This window comes from Pezoporus occidentalis, unplaced genomic scaffold, assembly GCF_034315485.1.
Source record: "Pezoporus occidentalis ecotype Australia unplaced genomic scaffold, CSIRO_AGI_Poc_V1 ctg2, whole genome shotgun sequence".
Classification (NCBI taxonomy): Eukaryota; Metazoa; Chordata; class Aves; order Psittaciformes; family Psittacidae; genus Pezoporus; species Pezoporus occidentalis.
This window is the reverse complement of record NW_026913855.1, coordinates 18,157,805-18,172,507: the sequence shown is the minus strand read 5'-3', so window position 1 is coordinate 18,172,507 and position 14,703 is coordinate 18,157,805. Positions and strand designations below refer to the sequence as shown.

The window sequence follows — 14,703 nt, the reverse complement described above, 5'->3', positions numbered from 1 at the left end:
CATAGAATAGTTAGGGTTGGAAAGGACCTTAAAGATCATCTAATTCCAACCCCCCTCTCACACTAACATGTCTCCACCTCAAATATTTAGTGTCCAAAGCTTGGAATTAGAAAGCAGCTTGATCTCTTTTTGGCTTAATTTGTTTATCCTAAATTTACATTTGCATTGGACAGTGTCAAAGATAATTGGCTTGAGAGATGTGACACCTCCACATGAAAGACTGGATCCAGATTGCTTTGCTACATCATTCAGAAGGCAATGACTAGAAATCATTATCCACAAGTCTAGAAGTGGTGTAGTAATTTTGAAGTGAATGTTTTCCTTACTTTCAACTTCTGGGCCAACAAGTCTCAGGTTTTCTCATTCACAGAATTATTCCCCAGTGAACTTTCCTAACTGCAGCATGGGGCAACATGTACCTTGTTCATGGGAGAGGAGGAAGAGTTACTTCAATATTGTATAAATGCACTTTTCTTGAATTTAAAGCTAGAAAGAAACCTATCAGATGATAACACTGGTGACAGCTCTGCTGCCTGATTTGTGGAGCATTTCATTTAGCATTTAAAACAAGTCTAGGGGATGCATATAGGTGGCAGACCAAATTCCAGAACTAAAACTGGCAGAGCACAGAACAGTGTTCTTTGAATAAGTTCATTCATTTACCAAATATTTGCTTTTAATTTTTCCATTGTTTTTCTGTGCATATTTTATTTCACTGAATAAAAGACTTGCCTCTGTTAAGGTTAAAAATTTTAAACAGATGGGGTTTTGTGGTTTAGATAATGAAAAGTCCTCTACATCAGTTTCAGAAGCTCAGGAGAAAAGTCAAAAGTTCTCTCTGATTCCTTAGCAGTAAGTAATTTAGGGTTAAACTCTAAACAGCAAAGCAACACAGCTGCTAGAAATCTTCTGAAGGAGCTCCCAGGACAACCAAAACCTTAAGAGAGTGACCTAACCACCCTCCCACAAAATTAATTTAAGCTCCAAATGTCTGCAAAAAAGAAAAGGACCTGTGGGAGAAGGGGGGGGGGGGGGGAAGGCAAAACCAAACAACCAAAACAACCAAACCAATCTATTTTCCAAACTCAGATATGTGTGCCAATATAATTATGTGTCTATGTTTACACTGTGAAGAAGTTTGATTTGTCGCTTCTCCCATTTATCACTACGTAATAAAGCCAGGCATAATATGAGACTTTGGAATACATGTACACTGCAACACAAGTTATCCTGTCTCCTCAAAGTTCTGCTATACGGTCAAGATAACAATGGGGGGAAAGGATAACAGAATTACAGTGCTTTCCTCCTCCATTAGTTTTCAGCAGCCAGTACAGGGGCTACTCCGAACTACTTGTCAACACAGCCAAAATCACCCTGCTTCTGGCTCTGACAGCTACTTCTAAGTGCACATACAAATCAATGTGATTCCATTTTTGTTTATTTTAAATGTGAACAGGTTTGTTGCTGGCGGCCCTTCTGGTGTCCAACATGCTCCTGACAAAAGAAGGAGTGACTTCCTTACCAATCTGCCCCAATGGATCTGTCAATTGCCAAGTTTCCCTCGGGGAACTTTTTGACCGAGCAGTTAAACTTTCACACTACATTCACTTCCTCTCTTCAGAAATGTTCAATGAATTTGTAAGTACTCTGCCTTTCCCTGAGAGCAAGAAAATAGCATAAATAGATTCAATAATTTTTAAGCACAAACATATGTTAACACATAAAATAATTCAATTAGGAAACAAACATGACTGCTGCACAGACAGTGATAATCCCAGTGGTGACCAAATCTGTGTATAGTGCTAACCGTTGCTAAGAATTCCAACACTTCTATTAAAAGATACCATTTTCCCATCATTCTTTATCTGTGAGACAAGGTAGTGTTTGCTGGGTACCAGTTTCACACTAAAGACTCACCAGAAACTTTTGACCTTTACAGCATAAAAGCAGTGATAAAAGCAATGGAACAACAATTAGTTAATACAATGTTTGAATTGAAACTCTTCTTTCTTATCTGTTTCAATAATGCCTGCCCTTGCTGATCTGCAGGATGAACGCTATGCTCAGGGCAGGGGGTTTATTACAAAAGCAGTTAATGGCTGCCACACTTCCTCCTTAACCACCCCTGAAGATAAGGAGCAAGCTCAGCAGATTCATGTAAGTCCCATTTCTAATGTCATTCAGCGTGAGACAGAGCAGGGGCAGTGGGAGAAGAGGGAGGGCTAAGAAATAGAGAGGCAGCAGACAGAAAGAGAGGGAAATCAGCACAACTGGAGAAAAAAGCCAAGAAGAAGAAAGCACCAAAAAGCCAAGAAAAGTGTATTTAACATTTGCTGATACTGAGTTACAAACTATATAGAATATGTAAGCACTGGTAACTTTCATCTTACCTTCTGTTTCCTGCATATTACAATTAGTCATTGCATCTCATTTCCAATTACAATACGAAATCATGGAGTAATGCCTGTTACCATGCTTATACCGTACTGAGAACACTACAATCTTTGAACACTATCTTAAAATGCTTTATTATATTAACAAACATAAAAATACATTTGCTGTGTAGTGAACACTCTATGTAGGCAGAAGTAAACAGTTTTCAAATAACTGAAAACATTGACATTACTAAACAAATGCAAAAAAGATATCTTTGATATTACTAGTAAGCAAAAGTGATATATTATTATCCAAATACAAAGACTTTAGTGTGAAATACTGAAAATACTTGTAAAGAGAAACATGCCACATATGTCAATTTAATAATTATAAACTTAAATGAAGATGAAGATAGTCTTGTTCAGCCTGTGCTCACAGGTACAAATGGAAAATAGAGAAAAAAATAAACACAAGCGTATGAACGGGTGTGCACCAGTGAGAAATCTTTACCTAAAGTTCATGGTGATGATATCCCTGCAATCTCCAGTATCACCATCCTCTCAGTATGTCATTCTGAAATTCTATTTGGAGCTATAGAATTCAGAGCCCTGGGTATGTAAGAGATCTGGTAGTGTTCAGATTCAGTAGATCTAGCAAAGTAGGAAAGATCAAATACTACAGTGACGGTAAGCATTATGAATTTTTATTGCCCACAAAAAAGGACAATTTTTAAAAGCAAGAAAGATATTGCTGGAAGCACCATTGTTCAAAGGGGAGGACAGATGAGTTATGTAGAGGCAATAAAAGCTATTTAGTGGTCTACCATAATGTGAACCATCCATTTAGTACTAGACTTAAAAACAAATAAACAAACAAAATTCTTGGATTTTAAAGTGTTCATCAAAATCAGATAAGGACTTCTGTTTGGGGGTTTTTTGGTGTTGTTTTTTTTTTTCAGATTTGAAACAGAGTTGTGTTTGCTAGTTTTTAAAGTAGAGGATGTTTAATGATATTTCCCATTATAGTATCGCAGCTACTTGTGCTAATATTTTAAAACAGGATGACAACAATGATAAACTTCAAAAATGCAATTGCATGGAAGTATCTAAGACAGGACTATAGGGCACAATCAGCTGTAGGTCCTGGAATAAATTGCCGAAGTCACTATGTCTGCAGACATTGCTCTAAATGCCTCCTAATGTTGCCAGCATTCAGCCTTCCTATTTTAACTGTCTTTTCTTAATGTGGGTAAGCAGCATGAAGACCTGCTGAATTTAATACTGGGAGTGCTGCGTTCCTGGAATGATCCCCTGATCCATCTGGCCTCTGAAGTACAAAGAATCAAAGAAGCTCCAGATACCATCCTCTGGAAGGCTGTGGAGATCGAAGAGCAAAACAAGCGGCTTCTAGAAGGAATGGAGAAAATAGTAGGTCGGGTAAGTATTGGGCCCTTAACATCCTTCCACTCTGTTGCTGTTAAGGAAGACTCATGTAGTGATAGGCCCTCCCTACCTGGAATTGGAAAGGAGACGGACAATGGTTAGGAAAAAATGTGAGCCAGCATAGCTGAATTTGAGAACTTTTCAGCTTTCTTCTCTCAGTTTTCTTTTCTGCTGCCATCTAGTAATTTCTAAAGAGACAATGTGACGTGACTGGCATAGCAGTGTATTCCTAGTCCTGCTTCAAGGGAAGGTGTAACCATTAACACTGGTAATTGCTATTCAATCTTTGACTATTTAGAATTTGTAATCTCATTTTCCATATGAACTATTTACGTTTTAGCATGTTTATACACATCTGTATACATACAGGTATTGTGTAGCGTTTCCAGAAGCAGATGTTGTGGTTAAAACTGTTCTGGAAGTCTGGGCTATTGTAAAGTTGTGGCATACAACATAGTGAACTGTGGTATCTCATTTCTCTTTTCCCACCATATTGGCTCCTCTGAACTCTGACTTGGTTCCCCCCACACTTGTGAGGTTAGAAAGCAAGGCTGTTTTCTGACGAAACCCATCCTCGAATACCCCTTGTTATCAGTAATTGATTGAAAGCTTTACTGAATAAAATCAGCTCTAGCGTGTTTATTTTTTTAAGGGGCCTCTGTTAGTCCCTGAATATATCATTCTGTCAGTGAGCTAGATGTTAACAAGGGGTTCTGACTTCACTGGCTTTTACTTAGGCTCTGAACAGTTGAACAGCATTAAGAGCGCTACCATCACTGTATCCATCATTTTCCATCACTCATGGTCTCTTTCTTTCAGTTAGGTGTCTCTTTACTCAGAAATCTTAGCCCATCCAGGCCACAAATGCATTTATCAGTGTAATCAAATACATCTCTGCCCCATATCCACGAGTAAAAAGGGTGCAGGCAAGGATCCAGGATAACAGTTGAAGTCAGGTGCTAATACAGTTACACTGTCATCACCTTCTCATTCACGTTATTTACAGAAGGAAGTTGAAGACAAGGGTGGCAAATTCATTAGTGTCAAACCACATTTTTGAGTGATAGTAGGTCTCTTTTTTTTCTTTTTTTTTTTTTGCCTGTTGCTTAAACAGAGTGATAGAGGCTCCACAGATATTCTCCTATGTGCTTTTACAAAGTACAGCTGGTGGGAAATAAGGAAGATACACAAGCACCAATAGCCACTGATATCCTTCCAGCTATGAAATATGAAAGGCAGATTTTCCCGATATGAAAAAAAATCAATTATTGCTTCTTTCAAGTAAAGAGACCTAAACCAATCTTTACCCCAGCTACTAACTTACTACATGAGGTCCTACACATAGCTCCCTAATATTAGAGGTCACTTTATCACTTAGCTTTTTTGTAGAATCTGAAGTACAGTACATCTGGAGATGTACTGTTGAGACATTTGTCTGGTAACGTGCTCCTGTAGCTACCTGTATCACAGAGAAATCACCCAAGACATGAGTCGAGAGAAATCTGAAGATACACAGAAAGAGGTTTAGGAACAAGTGTTAACAAAGATTTCAAGGCAGAAGGAACCAAAAAGAGATGTCACTGATGAGTCCATGCATGAAGAGAGGTTAGATTTCTTTGCAGATTCCTCTGGACATCGGTTAACACACTAGTTCTCTTAAACCACTGCTGATACAGTTAAGCTTTTTACATATTTTAGAGAAATAAACTGGAAAATCTGACAAATTCATTCAAAATCTTCATGAAGATATAAAACATTATACAGAATAGTGGGAAGTATAACAGGAAACATCTTCCAAGCCATACACTAGCAACTAGCATTCCCTAAGGTCAGTATTTTAGATGCTCTGTTCTACATCTAGCCAGATGCACTATCATTTATTGCAGTATCATTTCATGTCTTTAGGTTCATTCTGGTGAGATTGGAAATGAAATTTACTCTCCATGGGAAGGCCTTCCTTCCCTGCAACTCGATGATGAGGACTCCAGACTCTTTGCCTTTTACAACCTGCTGCATTGCCTCCGCCGAGATTCCCACAAAATCGACAACTATCTCAAAGTTCTGAAGTGCCGCCTAATCCATGATAGCAATTGTTAATTACTCATGGGCCTGATCACTTACTGAAATCACTCATCGTGATATTCTTTTGCTTCGCTGCTTTTCATTGCAAACTTTTTGAAAAGTCATACTTCACAGTATCAGGATCATCAGTACTTTTCAGGCATGTTAGTGTGAATTCTGGCTGCAACAATTAGGATCATTTATCTTGGTGTTTAAAATGGTATAAATACTTGTATGACAAGAATACACTTTTGTGTCTAATCTCCTCACCTGGTAGAATTTCAGTGGTAATCAGATAATGTAGATAAAAATAAAAATGTTATTAAATCCAAAAGTGCATAACACTGGGTAGTATCAGTGAATGAAGTATTGGATATGGTTCATACCTTTAGTGGTATCTTCTCCTTTTGGATCTCAGTCTCCAGCTATTGATGAAAGGACGTCTTACTCCCATTGCTCTTTACTCCCTCTCCAAAAACGAGGGAAAAAAGCCCTGAGGAACACAAATAAGCAGATTAATCACCTATTACATGAAACTACCCTACACTAAAAGTATGGCCTGAAATCCAGTCTACTTAGATTGATGGGTTTACTTTGTACAGAAAACATCTAAGTAGGCAAGAGACATGCAAGAAATATATCCTGGCTAACACAGGCATTGATTCCCCATGTGGTCCATGGAGAGAGAAGACACATCTGGAATTTTAAGAACAGAGATCAGGTATATCTACATCTCTTCTGACTATTTGAAAAAGAAGCATTTCCAAACAAAAGTTCATTATTTTTGAGGTGACTAGTGCTAGACTGAGTGCAAAGGATTTAAGTAAGTCCCAAAAGGAAATGCTGGGCATCTATGTCATATTCACCTACCCATCCCATTCCTTGGAAGTGTGGTGGTTGCAGTTACTCAGAAAACTTTCAAGATACAAAAAGCTACTAGCTGAGCTAAGGTGTCTCATGCCCTAACCTACAGTGTCTTTGGGTTTAGTCACACTGAAAGTTTTTAGGACACCCATTTCAAAACATTACTGCTAAACACTGGAAAATAGGAAAGACCAACACAATTGAAAAATTAAAAAAAAAAAAAAATCTGGTTTGCAATCACATAGCAAATAAGAAGCTAAAGAGCAGCTGGAGTCCTTGGCCATATCTATATTCTGTCTTTGTAAGCTATAAACAAACTCAACCTTGGCTTCATCACACAGCTTCAGCAAAGAGGAGCTTAAATTCAAATTAGATCCTCATGGGTCTGGCTTCCCACTAAACAAGCTTGCTGCATTGCTCCAGAATTGAGCCAGTTTATAGGAAGAGAGAAACACCAGAGAAGATGGGCTTGAGGGCTTAAACTGCTCATTACCACAACAAAATAAGCACAACCATGATGGGTATTTATGTATGGGATTAGATAACTCAAACTACTAGAAAGGTCTAATTTTAGCCATCTCCATAAGGATATGATGATACTCGCATTTCTAATTATGTGTATATATATATAATGGCCTTCAATTCTCTTCATGCTTTCAATTATTGACTGCCTCAGGCTTTATCTGGATAAGTATATACTAAGCTCATTTTTAATATATATAAAATTACCTGTACAGCAAACAAATTTCTTGTTGGGCAGTCATAACTGACATCTTTCATAAGGTCTGAAATGCACAAATCTTCAGGCATATGCAACAGCAACTTAACAATACACAGCTGTATAACATCACAGTCAAGGAAGAAAATAGATAAAATTTGCCAGGCAAAATGCAAGTGCTCAAACTAGAATTTAATATGATCATAATATTCTATTTTCTGTTATCATGCCAATGGGGAAAAAAGCATTTTAAAAAGTAAAAGAAAAAAAAAATCCTTTGTAATTATCACAAGTGCTTAGAATTACAGCGTGAGTTCTTATTCAAAAGAAAACATGAATAATGGGACTACTCAGTATTGAGCTAGAAAAACGACTATGTCTCGCTGAGTAAACTCCTACCTCAGAATCTCTTTAGAATTCAAAAGCAACTTGATTAATAGGGCAGACATTCACAATTTTACATTTACATGACTAGATCTGAAACAATGACTTTCATTATGTGCTTAAAAATTACAGTGCTAAAACAATTGCTTAAAACTTGCATACACTGGCTTTATTATAGACTGGTTTAGTACAATTATGAGGTTTTAATTTCATAAAAAAGATAGAAAAGAATGGCTTTAAAAGATTCTAAACAACTGAAAAGCTATCTGGTTTGCAGCTGTTTAGTTAAAGGGGTATTTAAAAGTGATCTGGTTAATATTCTGAGTCATCACAGCTGTCACAGAGACAGAAAGCCGTCAAACCCCACGAGCACATTCAAAACTACACCTTCATTGTCAAGTGCCCTGGCACAGACAATGCCTTCAGACTCTGAATGTTCAAGCCACAATATAGGCAAATTGGCAATTCTTTTTTTCAGTTGCTCATGGGAAAAATACATTCTTATCTCACTAATATTTTGTTAATTAGTGCATGCTCATAAAACATAAAAAGTATTGTCTTGCACCCAATAGAAATAGTCACATAGCTAATCTCATACAGAACTGAATTTAGAACAAGCATGTTCTTTCAAAATGAAAGAAACTGATATCAGTAAGATTTTTCTTCCAAGTGCACTAACTTCTGGCTACTGCAGGTCTCTAGCATTTGAAATGCCTGGTTTTCAAATTATTTATTCAATACCCAAGTTTGCCTTATTTAAGTCTCTGCTGGTTTATTTACTTCTGTTCATTTAAGATTACTTACTTTCAGGAATGGAAAGGTCCACCACATGACTGAAATACAGGCTCAGTTATGTTCCCTTTGAAAATGATATTCAAGCTTGCATAGATGGCACTAAATTTAAAATCACAGAATCACAGAACCAACTAGGTTGGAAAAGACCTTTAAGGTTGGACCTCAAGTACAACATTTACCCCAGGGCTGCCAAGATCACCACTAAACCATGTAACTGAGGGCCTCATCTACATGGTTTTTGAACACTTCCAGAGATGGTGACTCTACCACTTTCCTGGGCAGCCTGTTCCAATACCTGATCACCCTTTCTGTGAAAAAAAATTTCCTAATATCCAATCTAAACCTCCCATGGCGCAGCTTGAGGCTGTTACCTCTTGTTCTGTCTCTTCATACTTGGGAGAAGAGACCAACACCCACCTGCAAATTAGTTTGGTAAACCTTGAAGACTGAAGCTGAGCCTCAACATTCTATTCAATTGAAATTTAACTATCCATAGGTTTATGCTATGTGTAAAAAATAAGTTTTAAACTACTTTTAGAACATAATTATACCTTTTTTAAGTTGCTTATGCTCGTATTCCATTTTCAGGAATGAAGCTACATCCAAAGAAGCATCACCCTTGGAAAACAATAAGTATGTCAGCCAGTTTTCCAGTATTTTTTTCCAAAAAAGATATCAATGACTATCAGATAACATTTCAACAACATCTACTACCACTGGGATTTTAATTTTTTATTTAGATATATTCCCCCATAATTGAACTTTTTAAAAATGCATATTTTCTCAAAGTGATTTCTCATTTCCTTTCATGCATTCAACTATGAGAAGGAAATTAAAACAGATGAGTAGGGGTGCCTAATGTCCTCTGAACTGTATCTTTTTTCCATACAGGTGAAAGCCTCACGTATTGTCCTTATCTGTGGTGAAAAGAAGGGTGCAGAGAGTTCTTCAATTTTCTTTGATTTTTTTGTTTGTTTTTTTTAAGGTCCCATGTACAGATTCAATGGAACAGAAAGAAAATACAATTCCATTTTAAAGGAAAACACAAAGCCTAAGTTTTAATCGATAATTGTATTGTACATTGAGGGAAAACCCCACTGCTTAGTCACTAATTCTCTTTCATGTCATCATGTTTATGCTCTTTTAATTATCCAAGAAGCACTAGAATCTCACACTAACATCCTGCTTATTGTGGGAAGAATAAGTTGTCATGGCATACTGCCTTCTAATTCATGGGTCCAAAAGAGAATTGCAGGATATAATAATTTTTTCTTCCTTTCCTTATGAAGGAGTTCTGAAGTTCTTCAAGTGGTAACATTTTATTGGCCAGTTATCATAATCATAGAATAACCTAGGTTGGAAAAGACTTTTAAGATCATCAAGTCCAACCATATCTTATTTTTCTTCCCCTGTACACATTGCGAGTGATAAAAAGCTGAGAGAAAGGAGGCGATAGAAAGGCTTTCAGGGTCACAGAAACACTCGGTCTCCGGCTCAAGACGTACTAATGTATAGGTAGACGAATGTTCATTTCCTATTTACTACTGACACTGGTCCCACTAAAAGTCTTAAGGACATGTCTTGGTAGGAGCTCTTAACTGGAAATGCCTAAATTTCACAACCATTTAAAAAAAAATATTGCACAGACACCAGTGAAATTCTGTTAAAGAGCACCTTCAAACACTTATTTACATTTTATCCAGTCTGTTATCAGAAAGTTCTTTGCTAAGTATCAAAAAGGAATAGAATTTACTGACAATATGTAAGAGTAGTAGTCCCTCAAAAAATTCACTTTTCCTGTCAAACACTTTTCCCTTTTTAATAAATGGTTCATTACACTGAAGAGTTCAGATCACTTATTAATTCACATGAGTGACAGTGTGAGTCATCAAATATGCTAATTTGTGCACTAAATGACTAATTATAAAAATATTCCTATTTACTGATGGAGTTCTTTCACCAATCAAGCTGAGTACCTCTCTTCAGCTTTCAGTGCCAAATAAGTCAGAAGTTAGTGAAGAATATTACAGCTTTTACCATATTATCAGAAAAATTAAAACTGCATTTATCAACCAATGCACTGTTACCGTACACTAACACTAAACAAAAAAAGGGTCCCTTCCCAGCTCTGTTTACTTGTAATTCAAACAAGTAGAAATTGGAAGTATGCAAAGTGTGGTATATAACATAGCTTGTCCCTCTCTCATTCTTTTCACTCCATCACTAATTAGAAATAATTCCTGAAAAATATATAGATATTACTTTGCTTACCTTTACTGACTTCATGTTAGAAAGCATTGTGCAAGGTTTGCAGGATTAGCTCAATAATCATCCATGACAATAGGCCGTTTCTCTAGGCAGATGATTGAAACAATAATAATCCTCCCAGGAGCCATTCCTGAGAGATTTCTAGCCTGATTTCATGGACAAAAAAAATTCATATAGCTCAAAAAGTTTTCTAAGCCTTTTCATGATTTTCCAAGCCTAACTAAAGCCTCAGAACCTTTTGGATGCTCCAACATTCTGGACCTACAGCACATGTACTATAACTTAATAAAACAAAAACTACTTAATTAATTTGATTTGCGTGGTATCTTCATAAGACCCACACAACAGAGACCATGGGTCCTCATGTCAAAGCTAATGCAATAAGCAGATCAGCAATACTTTAAAGTGGCTTTTGTGATATTTGCAAGAAAACTGTTCTGTTTCCCTGTTGCATCAAAGTGAGAAAATAAAAAAGATTCCATTCTTTATCATCTTGTACTAGAAAATACTTCATTGTATTAGAAAACTCTCTCATGCTCTCTCAAGGGCCACATGAAGGAAGAAAGTGCAATGCACAGACTGAGTTTATTGAGAGATTAGCTTTTGATGGATGGTATCATGAAAAATCTAAAGCAAAAGCATCAGGAATGGTTTGCAAGAAATTTAGGATACCCATTTATTTTTATTTTCACTAGAGATTCCCTCTAAGTTAAGGTAAGGCTTAGGTGAATACAAGACATGAAGAGATTCACACAAAAACAAATCTTGAAGCTTTTAATAGAGTGCTGGATAATAGCACTGTTTTGAAAAAGATGTTTTCTGTCTCCAGACAAGCCTCCTTGTCCATGTCATAACTCACAAAAAAAGGAAAAAGAAAAAAAGCTATTGCTCTGAGAGGGAGAAGGTACCTGTTTAATTATTCGTATCTTACACATCACCACAATATCAAAGCATGGCATACCTGATATAGCCTCTTTATTAAAGGGATTATGAATTCTGTCTTGGCCTAAATTAAAGGTAACATTATATATCTAGTGTCATGGCATAAATCTTACTGGGGACAAAACAGCAGAGCAAAGCTGTAGAATGATAGTGCTACAGTCTTGAACATGCAAAACACATTTTGTGGGGTTGGTCAAGAAACCACATGCTCTCCTCCAAAACACGCAATGAATCATAGAATTGTTTGGGTTGGAACGGACCTTTAAAAATCATCTAGTCCAAACCACCTTCAATGGGCTGGGACATGATTCTCTAGACAAATCATTCAGGTTGCTCAAAACCTTGTCTAACCTGACCTTGAATGCTTGTGATCATGGGGCATCCACAACTTCACCAGCCAACATGCTCTCTGCAACCTCACTGTAATTTTTTCTTCTTTTTATCAAATCTGAACCTATTCTCTTTCAGTTTAAAAATGTTGCCTCTTGTCACTACAGGAGAAGACTCCCCTTTTTATATATTGAAAGGCTGCAGTAAGGTCCCCCTGGAGCCTTCTTTTCTCCCAGCTGAACAACCCCAACTCTCAGCCTTTCCTCATAGGAGAGGTGCTCCAGCCTTTCAAGTATCTTTGTGACCGTCCCCTGAACCCACTCTAACATGTCCATGTCTTTCTTGTGATATTTCTTTCAAAGGAAACCCAATTTTAATCATATACTAAACATACCCTTTCCACCACACTGCACATTTTTAAAGAGCTTCCCTTTTTATCATCATCAAACCTATGGAATTTGAAACCCTGATAGAATTGAACCCAAACTCTGTGTAACTTCTTGAAGAAGCAGTTACAAGGTAGGGTGTTGAAAAATAGAAACATCAAAGTATTAAGCCCGTTTTACTACACTTCCATGGCCAGAAGAAAAGGCAGCTCCAAAGCTGTGTGCCAGCACTGGCCATTGCTCACCCAAGAGCACAACGTTGAGCATAGGCCACCAGGGCTGCCCCTGGGGCCTTAAGCGTGTGCTGGCAGCTGGGGCAGGAGAAGTATTTTTCATCAGGGTACTGATTGCCAGGCACACATATACGTTATTGTAAACAGGGGGGAGGGTGGAAACAACCACAACGTCACTTCGCTTTCTAATTCAGAACATTCAGCCGGTAGCAGATTTTTTGTGGGTTTTGGTGTGGGTTTTTTTCTTTTTAATGTAACTGACAAAATCTGGCAACAATGCACAGTGTAAAAAGTGACATTTTGACTCTAAGGAAGGAATTATCTGCAATTTGTTTTGAGCAGAAGCTTAGCTCATGTCAGATGTGAACCTCCAGACAATCATTAGTTTAAACTGCCTGCTATGTGTTTAAAAATTTCAGTCAATTTAGAACTGATCTGAATTGCAAATAGGATGGTAATAAGCCATTAGGGAACAACATATCTCTCTTTCACACTTGCAAGCCTCTGCTTTAAGGGGCCTCGATGGCACTGAAATATGAAAATACCATTTTAGTCATGCGCGTTGCTGACAAACATGGAAATGTAGGAGGTCCAGACTCGGAAAGAGGCACTTGAAGAATACCAGGAACTGCCACAGGAGTGAAGAAATGTTTTAAACCCTGCTTTGAACAAGAGACAGCAGTCAGTTTTCCACAAAATAAATAGACTGACTTGCTGATGGTACAGTAAAACACAAGCCTGGCATCTGACTAACGCTTGGTTATTTTGATTTCTGAGGATCAGAGGCATTTCTCATCTTCCAATGAAACCATTTTTGTGAATAAGTGTAGGCTTTGTGTCACCTAAAGTTTTCTGCACAGTTACCTGTATTTCTTCAAAATTGGCTAACAACCTTGGGTGTTCAAATGAGTAAAAAGAATTTTTTTCATTCTTGAGGTTTTAGCTCAAGACAGGCCTTTGCATTACACAGATCCATTGACTAAGATGGCTTCTGCACAATTAAAACAGTGAATAGCTTTTACATGGCAGCATTAAGAATCACAGGTCCTACCCCAAGTATATTTTCTCACTGAAGAACATCACCTACTGATGTTTTGTGGGTGTTTCATAGATGGAAAGACTTTCTTCTACAGCCCTATAGCCACTCTTGAGTAGCTGTCACTGGTTTTTTACACTGTATAATACAAAATTATATACCTCATAAAACTCATCTATTTCATGGTTTGTTGAGCCTGCAGCTGAGGCTGACTCTCTGCATCACCATAGCAGCTGACAAGCAACCTACTCTCTACATTCAATCAGATTCCCATGCAGCTACAATGAAGGGAGAAATGCAGACTTTTGATCTGCATCTGTAAAAGTTTGATGTTGGAACCTTAGTACCCACCAGTGCAGTAAGATATTCCCACACCATTGGGTACTCTTGCAGCCCTAGTGCTGAACAGTTTGCTGTTGGGTTTCTGGGACTTCATTCCCCCTCAGGTCTTATGTCTAAATAGAGCCCCTACAGATTTCATTTCTAAAGAACCACTTTGTTGAGGAGGGACTAGCCCAAAGACACCAGAGACCACAGAAACTGCAGTTTCACCCTGTAGGAGGTCCAGCTGATCCACATGCTGCTGTGTTAGCACACATGCTGGACTGGATTTCTGCAGAACATGCCTTCATTCTTAGGAGAGCATTAAAATGGATATTCCATTAATTCTTTCGCAGCACATCCAATCAATCCCTTCTGCTTTTCAGTGATAACACCTTAAAATTGCTGACTGCAGGTCAATTTGGATATTACACCACATCTCAGCTTTCCTAGAAGGTTCATGTCAGCTTCTGTCCAGCTAGCAATATGTTAGAGGATTGCTTGCACAGTACCTTTATTGAACTATCATGCAGCAGAAAGGAAACAG

The 14,703-nt window shown here is 37.7% G+C and overlaps 1 protein-coding gene across 1 annotated transcript; it reads left to right on the top strand.

Annotated features, from left to right (window-relative positions):
• The first annotated feature begins 1,464 nt into the window (after positions 1–1,464).
• On the top strand, positions 1,465–5,915 carry PRL (prolactin). Its single transcript, XM_062618040.1, has 4 exons — positions 1,465–1,638; positions 2,050–2,157; positions 3,633–3,812; positions 5,724–5,915. Exons 1-4 carry the CDS (start codon positions 1,489–1,491, stop codon positions 5,913–5,915), a joined length of 630 nt encoding a protein of 209 aa, XP_062474024.1. The 5' UTR covers positions 1,465–1,488.
• The last annotated feature ends 8,788 nt before the right edge of the window (positions 5,916–14,703 follow it).

Excerpts from the sequence above, each read along its gene's own strand:
- PRL (XM_062618040.1), top strand. The coding sequence starts at position 1,489 with ATGCTCCTGACAAAAGAAGGAGTGACTTCCTTACCAATCTGCCCCAAT. Across the intron at positions 1,639-2,049 it reads CAGAAATGTTCAATGAATTT|GATGAACGCTATGCTCAGGG; the intron begins GTAAGTACTCTG and ends GCTGATCTGCAG. Across the intron at positions 3,813-5,723 it reads TGGAGAAAATAGTAGGTCGG|GTTCATTCTGGTGAGATTGG; the intron begins GTAAGTATTGGG and ends TCATGTCTTTAG.